The 14,288-nt window shown below is 37.7% G+C and overlaps 1 protein-coding gene across 1 annotated transcript; it reads right to left on the minus strand.

Moving 5' to 3' along the window:
* Window positions 1-555: 555 nt before the first annotated feature.
* Window positions 556-10,351, minus strand: LOC104278844 (BDNF/NT-3 growth factors receptor-like; the record flags this gene model as incomplete). The annotated part of the gene is made up of 4 exons (XM_009875943.1): window positions 556-588; window positions 5,653-5,952; window positions 7,485-7,617; window positions 10,215-10,351. Coding segments are annotated over 4 exons (603 nt in total), but the record flags the coding sequence as incomplete, so codon positions are not given.
* Between the last annotated feature and the right edge of the window lie 3,937 nt (window positions 10,352-14,288).

Consider the following 14,288-nt stretch of genomic DNA (forward strand, 5'->3'; position numbering starts at 1 on the left):
CTAAGGTATCACTGAGTTGATGGTCTGCTTATGCAAGAGAGATTAAGGGAAGGTACAAATGAGAGGACAGAGCAAAATAAATTGCCTACAGGAAAACTTACTTGTGCCAAACTCATTTTTAAGTGGGATTTAGGGGTACATTTTTGGAGGCAAAACAGGTATGGAATCATCCCTGATAAAATAAATTAAGTTATATAAGAAGAAATCACAAACTCTCTTTCCTCCAACAAATGCCTTCAAAAGGTTCACAAAATATCATGCCTGTGAGCTACATCAGACAGCTGTCATCCTACAGGATCAACTGCAGCCATTCATAGCAGTGAATTTATGATTCTTCTAATGTGAATTAAAAGCAGCAGAGTAAGCAAAATGTCATATTGCCCACATGTCTCTTAAATAATCTAAGGCAGGAGAAGAACTAAAAATGCAAAATACCTTTTTGAATTGTATTATAATATCTGCCATTTCAATTTATCTGAGCCTGACATTCAATCTTTTAATAATTTCAGATGCTTTCTTTCTATCATTAAAAGAAAAATGAAATTAAATATATACCGTAAACATCTGGATCCACAATTGGGCCACTACCTGTACAAGGAGAAGAGAGGGGGGAAAAAAAAAAAAGCTTTGTGAACAGATTGCAAATGCTGGAAGAATAAGAGTTTCTTTAGGATTTTTTTATTAGAGTTGACATGTTATTTGCAGCAGCAACGATCAATTCCCACACAAATACGAAGTAACATCAAGATATTGCAGTACCTGCTTATCAGATTACATTTACCACCATTAAGAGTTATTCCAAAGGTTAATATTTTGCTTCATGTGAGATAGCTATAGCACCAGCAGAGGCAGGCGTATTTCACATCGGGGCAAAAATTCTGCTTTCTGCTGTTAATGTATATCTGGAATAAGTGCAACAATAACTATTCCTGTTGAAAAATCAATGGTAAAATACTCCCTGACCTTAAGTGGAAGCTGACTTCAGTGAGCATTAACAGTGATTGACTTCTACCTGGTCAAAAAATTTTGCTATTAAATCAATATGAGAGCAAACTGGTTTAGCTTAGCTGTGAGCTGGCACATTAAGGGCTAGAGGTAGCAACGACCTAAGCAGCACCATTTCACTCATCCTGTAAAAGGATGCTTCCAAGAAGCCAGTTGCACAGCTTATAGACATACAGAACTCATACCAAAAGACAGACGTCTCAGAAGCCATCCTTTATGCAAGCAAATGGATACTCATCTAGTCTACACTTTTCTAGTGTACAATTTTACTAGTCCCAGTTTGCAGTTTTTTCTAATTACTGCACATATATAAGACTGAGCACGTATATGAGTATATTGCAAAGAATGTCCACTGAAATTAGTGTACTGTGAGACTATTCACACTTTGAAAGATAACTTACGTTGTACTTCAATAGACCCATTCATTCTGGTCTATAATGTATTTATAGCATAGCTCACGTAGTAGGCCTCTAGTCGTCTCTTCCACATTTTTACTCTTTCTTTTTGTTAGTTTGGAAATAAAACTGATAATTAAAATCTCTGAAGATGAATCAAACTTCAAAAAAACATAATTTTGTTTATAGTACTATACAGTAAATCCATAGCAGTGGAACTACACTGGCATAAAGACATCGTGAAGTATGAACAGAGGACCATTGTTTACGCTTTTGTCACCAGCATGAGAATCTGTGCTGAAAATACTAAGCAGAGTTGCAATCTATTTGCCTAGTGACAGCAGATAATTAGGTTTATTTTTAAATGTATTTGAAGATATTCTGGCATCCAGAGATACAGTTTAATAGACCTCACAAGAACTATCGTGTCAGTTTGCAGAAATAAGTAACAAGGTGAGATAACTTGTACTATCTGTCCTCAAGCAACTTCTGACCAGGGTTTTCTGTCCATGAAAGTTCATGGATTCAGTTTTTCTAGTATAAAACATCCACCTGCTGAAAGACAGTATTTCTAATTTACCTTCTGAATTCTGAGGGGAAAAAAAATCCTAGGCCTTTATTTCTCAGCTAAACGGCAATATTTTTATTACTGTTTACTGAAATGGAATGAAGTAATCAGATTAGCTTAACCCCTAAGTCCTGACAGGGATATAAACTAGTCATCAACTCCATTCAAGCACCTTTTATGTAACTAAATACTTAATTTCAAATAAAGTTGCAAAAATCATGATGCTGGATGAAACTCAAACTTCTACTTAGTATTCTTTACACAGACATACCTACTCAATCATCAAAACATCAGCTGAAGCTATTTTAACATTAAACTTCACCACAGTAATTTTGCATGTTTACACAAAATTATTTTTAAGGCAAACACAGAATAGGATTGTTGGTTTGCTCCCTGTTAGAACACGTCGTTGTGTAAATAAACTATTAAAAGACTTATCCTAATCACTTATCCTTAAAAACTACATCAACTATACTCAGTTTGCTTGCCTCTTTCTCTTATAAAGTCAACATTTTCAAAATAAAGCAGCAGCAAAGACACAATCCAGAAACATTACTTCTGCAAAACAGCCCCATAGTTTTTAAGACACACTAGGAAGATTCTACTTCTAAGGCATATTTAACGTGTTCTTTGACTTTGACAACATACTACGTGGCTTGGATTCTTTCAGTCAAATTTTAGAGTAGGGAGATAACAGATGAAAAAGCTTAATTAAAAATACTTATTATTGGTAAAAATCTCTCCCACATTCATTAGCTGCTGTGGATCAACTATGAGAACAGCCTCCAGAATAAAACATGAACATTTCTTGCTTACTGTTTGTGGCACTGTAGTCTGAAAAAATCAAGTCATCCTCAGCAACAACAGATTCACAGGAATCCAAGAACTTCAGTAGATTGAAACTGGTTAAAAATCTAGCTAACAGAACATGAAACTTACTCATCTGGGCCCTCTCATTTAAAATAAAGTATTAATTTACAACATAATCTATGTTATCATTAACTCAATCCAAATCCCACTGTGGTGCATGCTTTCCTCGCCTTTACGTCTGCATCCTCCCAGTCATGAAAAATGTTCTGCGAGTAGCATGCTGGAAGTTGAGAGCATCTTAGTGCAAGTCACGTCTTCATCATGTTTGATGCAACTCTGAAGGTGGAGTACTTACACTGTTGATGACAGAACATGCTTCAGATGTAGCTGCATTTAATTTAGATAGACAGAGGGATTATATGTGAGGGTTTTTTTAAAAAATTTCTGTTGTTTTTACCACCAGAGCATTTGCCCGTAAGTGATGTAATAACCAGAGAATCAGTTTAAAGCTCCATAAGTATACTCCACCCCATGAAACATCAGGGCTGGTATTTAAATCAGTCATGAAGGCAAGGAAATGCACATAATACCAGGGTGTGGGCCTTAATCTTTATGCTTCATTGTACAATATGTGGGCCAAAAGAAGAAACTACACAGTAACGACAGCACTGAAAACACCTTTTAAGGGCTTGAAAAAGCTTGACAGTGCTTTAAATAGTAATAGTTTAAAACAAAAATTGTAATACAATGCTCAGAGGATTCTAGTTTTTTAACATTTGCTTTTATGTCTGCTTCAGTGGAGAAGACAACAATGTTGTGATGTTTTCAAAAGCTAAATGCCATGATACTTACAGGAAAAAAATAAAAACAACATTGAGGCAGCTAAGTGGATAAGCAATTTCCTCTGTTAATTTTTAAGACTGGTTTGGTGCCATCCACTATGTATGAACTGATTTTTAATGCAGCTACATCCCGTCTATACATAGTCAAGTTTCCTCTTCTCTTTTTGTGAAGCTTAATCCACCACAGAGCTTGGGAAATGCTTTAGGAACACAGCACACATTATGCTGGGAGACATACTCCTTATGAGTATGAAGAGGATGGAACAAATAAATAATGCTGTCTCTCTAATTCAGAGGATACCTATTGTTCTATTCACTGATCTAAAAGGCCACAACTGGGGAATTTTCAGCATACAAGGAAGAAGCATAAAGGAAAGCAGAACAGTAAAAGGTATCTGGATCAGACAAAAAATGGTAAGTTCACCTAAATGCATTAGAGAAGCAGTTATTCTGTTAAGAAAATGAAGTCAGGTTCATATTAATTAATCCAGGTTTAAGAGAACTTCCATTCTACACCTAACATCTATGAGGCGAACTGTTTCAGTGAACTGTTATACTGCAATATTAGAGGATGCCAGTAGCTGAGACCACAGCATGTTTCTGTAATGACTCTATCTAAGGAAGAACATTAGAGAAAAAAAAGGAGAGAAGCACTAAGGATAGCAGGATTAAATAAAGCCTGGCTGTATCAGCTTTTCACCTTCTCCTTCTAAGGATGGGAAAGCAAAAGAGCTGCCATCACTTTCCCTATAGCAAATTGAGCTGATAGGAGAAAATACAGACCGTATTTTTACTGTCTGTAGCCTGCAATGCAGGAGAATTTAAATATTCTCTTTTTTTCTTATGCCAGATAACAGTAGCACTGCACATTGCTGTTGCAAAAAAGAAGGCAGCTATTTATATCCCGTAGCTAAAAAGCTAAAGGTACACACATGCTCATATTTTCAGATATGACTGTGCAATTATTTGTGCAAAAACATGCCTCTATTCCCACTCCAGCTGTGCAAGGTCCACTCAAGACTGTTTTCCACATATAGCAATATTCTTACACATATGTCTTCTTACTCTTACAGTCACTTCACATACGGTTTTGAAGACGTGGGAAAGATCAAACCACAGTGAACATCAATCACTTACAGCAGTCCCTGTAGCTCAGTGAGTTGGTCCACATTAAGCCAGCTCACACAGCGTTCAGGAGTGCTGAGGCGGAGCCCTTGGAACAACTGAAGATGCATATATTTAACAGCAACCATTTTGAGCATGGATATTCCTAGGCATATAGGTGCCCAGCCTCCACTGAAAGGAATGAGAATTGAATGTGGAAATGCCCTTAAGGACCTGAGACCTTGTCCATCCTGCCTCTGGGTTAATCGTTTTCACTCCAGCTCCCTCTGGTGTCCCAGACAACATATTATCATCGACTCACTCGACTGCACTACTGATGTTGCAAGAAGGCACTACATAGGCATCCATCCCCCTGTGTCCTTGGATACTCTAGCTCACAGAATCACAGAATTGTGGAGGCTGGAAAAGACCTCTGAGATCAAGTCCAGCCTATGACCCAACACCACCACATTGGCCAGACCATGGCACTAAGTGCAACATCCAGCCTCTCCTTAAACACCTCCAGGGACAGTGACTCGTTGCATTCATACACAGTGCAGACTACAGAGTGGTTGAAATGGCATTCAGTGCTTTCCAGGATCAGAACTGAGGCTGGAGAAAGCACTTCAAAAACAGCAACCTTTTTTACTAGCCTTAGCTGGCACTGAGAATGGTTACTGAAGAGGGAAGATTTACAGAGCAGTAGCATGGCCTTCCTTGAGAAGCAATAAACAAGAAGGAAATGAAATGCCCAAGAAAAACATTATTTTACAACCAATCTTGAGGACGTTCATTCAACAACAAAATAAAGGGAAAAAAAAGCACATAAAAAGCTTTCTCCAAAATAGTCACACTGGCCAGGAGCAATGTCTCCACAGTCCCATCAATTTATAATTGCTAACATATAAAAAACCAAACCTATACTCACCATCTCCAGGCACTGACATGAAATGAGCATCAACCCGTTTTTCATCCTCTCCGTACTCATTCTTTGCCAGTAAAGTATAAGCACCATTATTCAGGTGGGTAGGATTGTCCAGCTGAAGGCAGCCATGGTACTCACTTTGATTGATAACATGTATTTTAGTACAGATGTATTCAGACTCATTCAGTATAGCCCCTTCATAGAACCACTGCAAGGTGGGCTTAGGGTTCCCTTTCACAGTGAATGGAATACACCAGTGGTGGTCCGGGGTTGGAGATTCAATAAACGTGATATTTGGTGCAACTATATTGGAAGAAAGAGTGAAGAACATCAGAATATTCTGAACATGTCTCTCATCCCTGCCCTTCCTCCCCCCAAAGTTCTCAGGGAAGTATTTGTAATCCATCAGTACAAAAGTATGCTGTTATTAAGAATGATAGCTGGAGGATATTCGCGCAGGAACCCATCTGCTCTGACTAGGGTACAGTGCTCACAACTGAAATGAAGCCATTCTTTAGAAAGAAACAAAACAAACTAGTTTCAGACAAAGACTGAACACCTGCTAAACCACTTAAACTCTGTAAGGTGTGGGAAGTTCAGTTACTGGTTCACTGGGAAGGGGAAGAAGACATTTTAACTTTGCTGAAAAAAACGGTGCAGAGGAGTGCTGAAGGAACAAAACAGTACTGAAAACATTTAAAAGTTGGCCCAAAGCAAGTAGTACTGGAAATATATTCAGCCAGGAATCCAAACTTTCAGATTATTATCTTCACAGAATCAAAGCCAGAACAGATGACTTAATTCCCTGGATTCTTCTGTCAGGGAAAGATGATTTTCTACTATATGTTTTCTGATTCTTTGTTTAAATCTGCTAAATGCCTCAAGTTTACAGATTTGGTCTCTTTCCCTCAGGAGATTAGTTCAACACCTTGCCCATTATTTCAGTATTGGGAAAGTTTCCTTGATATTTATTCTTAACTATATCCAATTTCATCTAGTTGTACTCCCTTCTATCACTCATAACAGTGCCAAGCTCAGACACTCATTTACACTATTCAAACATTTCTAGTTTATGTCCTTTCCCATAGATATTACATATTTCCAACTTCAATCTAAAAACCCACATCTACAGTGCTTTTTCTAGTTTACTCTGCCATGAGTACATGCTGAACAAAGTTTGCCATCTACAAACCATTCTATTCCCATCTTCAATTAAACAGAGGGTTGCAACTTGTGAAAACATGCAGTTTAGTTCACATAAAATGACTTCATGCTGGAGCTTAGATCTAAGAAGCCAGTGCCTCTACACTACACGTCCCTTCCCCTTCCTTGGCCCTGACACATAAGTATATTATTCAAAGCTATGACATACAAATTTACATCTGGCAGTGTGAATGTTTCAAGTGCATTATTTTTTGAATGAAGCAGTTGTTGCCTCAGATAATAACTTAAACATCTGTAATCTCTTGTAATTATTTCTACAATCCTTTTGATGCACTCACATTTCTTAATCCTAAGAGTGTATGTACATCCAAACCATTACAAACCTTCCCATAGTGTCATGGAATATTCTGGGTTTCAGACCTTTGTTTATAGATCATTCTAATTGGGATATAAAGCGTTTAGAAGTGTGATTTTTTGCAAGAAAGCAGAACTGAAAAAGATAAATATGACAACTGCTTGTTGGGCTACTCTCAGCACTAACTGCAGTAGATAGTTCACATGCCTTAAGTGGTTTTGTTTCAAAAACCTTCATGCCCAAAATATTTATACCCAAAACATTTGCTGCCAATGCAGTTCAGCCTCAAGAGCTATATGGAGGCCTGCATACGTACAGAACACCGTAAGCTCAGCAGAGGCTTGGTCCTCTCCCACAATGTTCTCTGCTACGCAAGAAATCCACAGTCCACTGTCCATCGATGAAACATTCTTTATGGTTAGCGATGCAGGATTCTTACTTGTGTCACTCTACAAGTGATCAAAAAAACATATATGTCACCCACAGCATAAAGAACAACGGAGAGCAAAGGAATCACTGGTCACAGCTTAATTGCTTTTTTCATTTTCCTATCCTTTTAGCTGTATCAGTCCACAATTAATCAAAGCCTTACTTCAGTGTCATATCCAAATACACACAAACCTACCTATTCTTCATTTAGTCTCTTTCCTTTACATTTACATTTGACTTCTCTTCCACTGCTGCCTTCTGAGCTCTACTGTAGCTTGACAACAATGTGCCTTCTCCCGTCTCTCTAGCCACATTTCTCCTGAAAGCTGGTTCTTCTCATGAAAACTTTCATGAGAAATTATGTACCTTCTACTACCTAAGAAACCAATGAAATACTTTCATGTGTTTAAGCACAGGCTAAATAAAGTAAGCATTCTGGTTCTTAGAAATCCTGATTCTTACAAATACCATTGCCCATTTACAGCCCTAAATACCATGATGAATATGCAGCCCTTCACATGATCTCAAGCACTTCAGATGATCTCCAAATAATTACTATTTCCTTACTTGAATTTTTCATAAAATGCGAAAGTATTTTCTTAAACAGGAAATGAACCAAAACACATTCAAAAAATAAACAATAAGGATCATTTTTAACAACTTTCTTTAAGGTACTTTTCTTAGCATACATTTACACTTCATTGCTGCACAGAACACAAACAAATAACAAACTGCACCGGTAAAACCACAGCGACTTTCAGTAGCAGTCAATGGGGACCTGTGGGAACATTCCTGCATACAGTCGTGTGTGACCAGAACTTTGAACCTCGACACCTTAACTCCAGTTAAATGTCCCTTTGACTTCAGTGTGACATGAGGGGAGGTGAGCGGAAAAGCAAGCACCCCATTACACATTTCTCTACGTGCAACTCTCAGAGGTAAGCAGTGCTCAAAGCTGGACTGCAAGCAGACGGGCACAATTGCAGGCTTGGGGCTGAAATCCAGCTCAAGGAAAATCTAACCAACATCAACTGGATTATACACCACCATAGACACTGAGAGCATATAGTTAGCTTTGCAGAACTGGAGTCTAGTTTTAACTTTTGTTAACATCTCTCTTTGTAAAACAGGAAAGAGAGAGAAAACAGGCAAAAGCAGCATAGGAGGTGAAGAAAAGGGAGGCAGAAACTGAGATATGGAAATGAGAGAAAGGAAACCAAAAACAACACTCACAGAAAAGAGGAGGATAGTTGTGAATGGCAAATGAGGTTTAAAAGGCACTTGTTCTTCTGCTACTGAAAAGACTACTGTGCTCTATGGCTAAGATTGTAGCTAGCCTGTATTAAAAGTCCCTCTGAAATCTCAAGATGAAGTTATGCCAGGACACAATATTTCTGGAAAGCTTGAAGAAAACCGATCATGGCATTTCAAAGATAGGAGGGTTAAAAAATGAGGTGATCTCACTTTTTGAATAGCATCCCACATTTGTTTTGGCTTATAACTCAAAAAATAAAAAAAAAGGAAAAAAAACGAGAGCACAACTTGGCATAAGTTCCTCAAACTGTTTTAATTTGTTGTTCTTGACGACTGATGCCTTTGGGTAGTTTTACAGATTAGAGAAAATTTTAAAAATAAAACTACAGCTCTGCAGAGCTCTTATGAGATCTGAAAGACAGGCTAGTCAAATTCTATACAGGCTCAATATAATGGCTTCAAGGAAGAAAGTACAAAGATTACAAGACCACAGAGGTCATGTCTCTTCCACAGTGCAGCAGGAGTTTTGGAAGTACACATCCCACAGCACAACACTTTAGGCAGTCTGAACTATCATGAACGTAGGAAAGTCAATGTCCTAAAATTGTTAATACAGAGCGTCATGTCCACTGTGTAAATAATGGCAACTTGGGAGACCAGCAGCTGCATGTTGGAGACCTACTTATAAGCCTCTCCTTCTCAACACTTGCATCAGAAAGTTGTTCTATCTCCAATGTGCACACCGTCTAAAGCAGGGACACAGAAAACAAACATCTAAGAAAATAAAATTCTCCCTGCCTAGATGATTTTATTGAGGAAACACCTTCATACTTCATTAATGAAACTGTCATTCTTTTTAGTAAAACTCTGACTTTTTCCAAAGCTTCCTGTTGTTGCCTTGTTTGCTGAATGAAAATTAAAGAAGCCAAAAAATATTTATAAACAGCTCCCAACTGCAAGCTTTGGGCACAAAAATACGAGACACAAAGTTTTTTCATTATTACGATAGATTAGATTTTTCTCTGTATGCAGGTATCAGTGTTAATGAGAAAGCCCTTGCTTTTGAGTACCCCAATTCACCACATTGCTTCCAAAAATTTACAGTACTGTCATTTACAAGCGAACATCCAAAAACTAGAGTGCAAATCAAAGTCTTGAGGACTGAATGTCTGCCATTCTCCAAAATCCCTGCAGAAGTCACCCTAGACTGAATGTAACTGGAAAACAAAAGTAATCCCAACATTAATAATCTATTTCATCTTTTTAATAAAAAGTTAACTGAAGTTGGACATGAACCTTCATTCCATCCTTTACCAAGTACCTCCTTTCTCTGAATTGTTGTGTATTTGAAGACAAAACTTACCTCATGATTTGAAACAAGGTTAGTAAGTACCCAGGATACATTAGGAGGTGGCCTGCCAGTAGTGTCACAGTACAATGTGATGCTCTTTCCTTCCACTACGGTGATGTTGTAATTGCTTAAGTTTGCTGAGGGCAAATCTGTGATAGAAACAACAACAACAACAAAAAAAACAACACATGCATTTGTATTTGACAGAAACAGACACCACTGAATTCTAAGCAAGCTGTATAAACATCGCTAAATCAGATATTCACTGTGGTCAGTCACTACTCTGGGAGTAAAAACAGCCTCTTCGCAAACATGTAACTACGGTTTTTAAGCTGATAGGAAACATTTTTCTGCACCTCCTCTGCTTCACATCCTAAGAAAACATTACTGCATGTGGAAATACATTAATCTCATAGGGAAATGTTTCAGGTGGACAAACAGAAATTCTCCTAACTTTAGTTTTTATCTTCAAAATTACAAAAAGACCCTTTCCCTTATTCTTTAACATAGGAAATTTAATCTGTCTCTTTCTAACAGCTGCAAAGCAACCTCTGTTTTCCATGAACTTACGTGGTGGTATTCCCACTGTTCTCCACACCACTAACAGGAAAAACTTATTAGGTCCCAATACCACACAAGAGATCGCAGACCTCCCTCTCAGAGACACAGCTCACAGAAAGAAGGGCAATACCCAGATCTTAAGCACAAAGCAAAGGAAAAAGAGCACTGAACAGATCAAACCAGAGGAGAAAAAGGACAGAAAAGAGAGTTAGCAACCACACAGAACTGCTATCCAAGGCACCTCAGCAGACTTTGCTACTGCCCACAGGAAAGCAAAAGAGCAGTGAGACAGTACAACTCACCAGGAAGTAAGACCAGATTTTGTAAGAATCAGGACGGTTCCTCCATCTCACAGAGCTAGAAATCACTCTGTACCTCATTCTTCAGCAGCAAAAGTAACAGAAGCTTTCCAAAGAGTAAATGTATGCTGAATACTTAGGAAAATACAAGGAATTACAGACTGAATCTCCTCAAAAATAATGCCAGCAATATCACCAGGCTTCAGGCACGGAGGATCTTGCATTTCGTATTTATTTACATAGCAAATAAACATGGAACATGCTAGAAATATCATATCTTTCCTTAAAGATATTATGCCATCATTTAGAGCTGCTACACTCTTCCTCTATAAAAAGCCTTGGCCTCCTTTTTGAGGCATTTCTCACCAACTGTTCCAGGCAACGTTCATTGCAATTTACCAGCTCAAATAATCAAGCTTATCTGCTGTGCTGGATGTATATGGATGATCTTGCAACGACTTTTCTTTTTCTGAAACAACAGTTTTGTTTCTTTGGTTTTTTGTTTGTTTTGTTTTTTAATTAAAGGTACTGTAGCTTCCTCACGGATTTGCAAGTATAGAAGTTTAGCAGAGACTTTTTTGCTTATGTAAAAAGTCCCATGCAAACAACTAATCATCAAATCAGAGTGAACATATTAACTGCTTGCTAGAACTTCAGTGGAAGCTATATGTATTGGAAATCTTCCTTTAAGTTTAACTAGTTGAATAAAAATTAAATGAGAGGAGGTAATACAAAAGAGAAGACAAATAATTTTCCACGCAATGTGTCCTTGCCTAATAAGATTTGACGATCAAGTATACAGTAACTACTTAGGCAATTCTCCCAGTGCTTTAAGTAGCGCTGTAATATGATTCCTGTTACAGGTATCATGGCTTACTTCTATTATGTTCACTTTATAAATCATATGTTGAAGTTTATTGAGACAGAGATGGACAGTTTGTATGCCTTGATATAGTAATCTGTTAGTGAAGGTAGCCATCTGCTCTCGCCTGCTGTGAATTCAAATCTCAGTAGTGTCTGTCAACTAACTGAGCAGGAAATACAACTAATCTTAGGGAACATTTGGATATTAATTAATTCTAGTTAGGGAACAAGGAGAGGAATAATGAGATCATTTGCTTTATAAAGTTACACTTGCACATCACCTTTGAAAACCATTCCAGCTGCTCTTGCCAGACCCAAACGTGCAAAGAGATTAAAGCTCCCCTTTGGCTCTAGCATTTGGGACAACATCTACATGACAGACTAGTGTTTCACTGTGCGAGCCTGCACAGCTCCTACTAACACATCATTCCACATGAAACCTGTCACGTAAGCAAAAATAAAAACAATTTTGGTCCTTTAGGGCCGTCTTTTAATAGCTGTTAAGTTCTGAGACAACTTCTTCCTGCAGTGTATTTATTTACAGGATAGGCAACTGAAGTTTAATTCCTCTGGTATTGGTTCTGATTCCCACCCCCAATTATATCTAGTTCTGTTTATTTGCAAAAGTCTGTACATGTCATATTGGTGTTACATCTCTGAGGGAAAAAGCTACATCATGCTTTTATCCTGCCAGGAAGTTAAAAAAAAAAGAGTGCTTATTATTCTATAGATTCCTAGAGTTACACCAAAAACCAGTTGCAAGACACACCAGAGAATATTGCAGCAAAAAGTTAGAATAGAATAGAATAGAATAGAATAGAATAGAATAGAATAGAATAGAATAGAATAGAATAGAATAGAATAGAATAGAACAGAACAATCGTATTATTGTGTGTTTTCTTTTACTTCCTTTCCCAGTCATAAGAGGTGGAAGAGAAACACATACAAGAATTGCCTTGGGATTCATTTTTTCTGACTGCTCCACAGCAGAACATACACTAGCTCAAAAGCAGTTCCCTTTAGAGAAAGCCAGCAGTAGCATAAGATCTCCTATCTCAACAATATGATACACTGGACTTATCAATAAAGCAATGAGATTAAGCAGCAAACCCTGTACTGAAAAATAATCTTATTTAAAAAAACACCATGCACCCTAACAGATACATGCTCAGTATGTATGCTCTGCATAGTGTGAGACCATTTATATGAGTCAGTCGCATTTTCACACCTACACAATCACAAAGATCTGCAACCACGCTGCATTTACTCCTGACTTAATTTGGTTAAATACAGTGGTTTAGATGACTATCACTTCCATTGATATAGATGTATACCTTAAAGGTTTCTGTATACAGTAATTGATACAAGCAATCCGACAACAGGCTGAGATACTTTTGTATACCACCAGCATAGCAAGTTTAGACTGCAGCTTGAGTCCATGAAAGGTAGACATGACATCATCTTTCCCAAGGTCACATCTTGACAGCTGTCAGACAGAGACTACCCTGTGCCCCAAAGCTTGAAACACAGTATCTCTTTCAAACTTTGTTGACATTAATTATTATAATTCTGGATATTAGTAATAACCGTACTAGTACCAATTTTATATTATTTTTTAATTTTGCTATATTCTTAAGAGCCTTCTGCAGCAATGAGTTTCACAGGCCATATACAAGTCACTCATTTTTACCAGTTCTGAAATTTGTCTGTGACGTTCAAATTCATTGAGTGCTCTCCTGTTCTCATGGACCAGAGAGAGTTTCTGAATTATCTTCTTAAGATCACTCTGTTCTATTTCATTTTCTTGAGTCCCTTTTCTTCTCAATATTCTATCCAAAGTTTTTCAATCTCCACCAAAAAAAGGACATAACCTGTTACTAAGAATTTTAAACTGTAGAGAGTTATACAGTTCAACAGATGAAAGCATACAGTAAAATCCATGTGTTTCATTATGTATGGGTGTATAATAGCTATGTTACTTCATCACATACAGAATATCTGTTCTCATATTCGAATTGGTTACACTTTATTCCTAGGAATAGGCAACTCTGCATTAGAATAAGCACACATCTCCCTCACCCCAGCACAATCGGACACAACACACACCAGCAGAAGGAGCTTATTTATGTCAGCTGAGTCTCCCCAAGTATCATCTCATGCTTCAGAAAGAACAAACCCACCTTTAAGTAGGGAGGGGAGGGTGATTACAAACCTTCACAGACCATCATTAGTGCAAACCAATGGCCAGAGGCCATCAGAAGGGAATGACTCATATCTTCACTGTGCACAGCTGGGATTTCACTAATCAAAAAACCAAACACTTTGGATGAAATTTTCAAAGGTTACTACAGCATTTCCCTAC

The sequence above is a fragment of the Apaloderma vittatum genome, unplaced genomic scaffold, assembly GCF_000703405.1.
Source record: "Apaloderma vittatum isolate BGI_N311 unplaced genomic scaffold, ASM70340v1 scaffold11719, whole genome shotgun sequence".
Classification (NCBI taxonomy): domain Eukaryota; kingdom Metazoa; phylum Chordata; class Aves; order Trogoniformes; family Trogonidae; genus Apaloderma; species Apaloderma vittatum.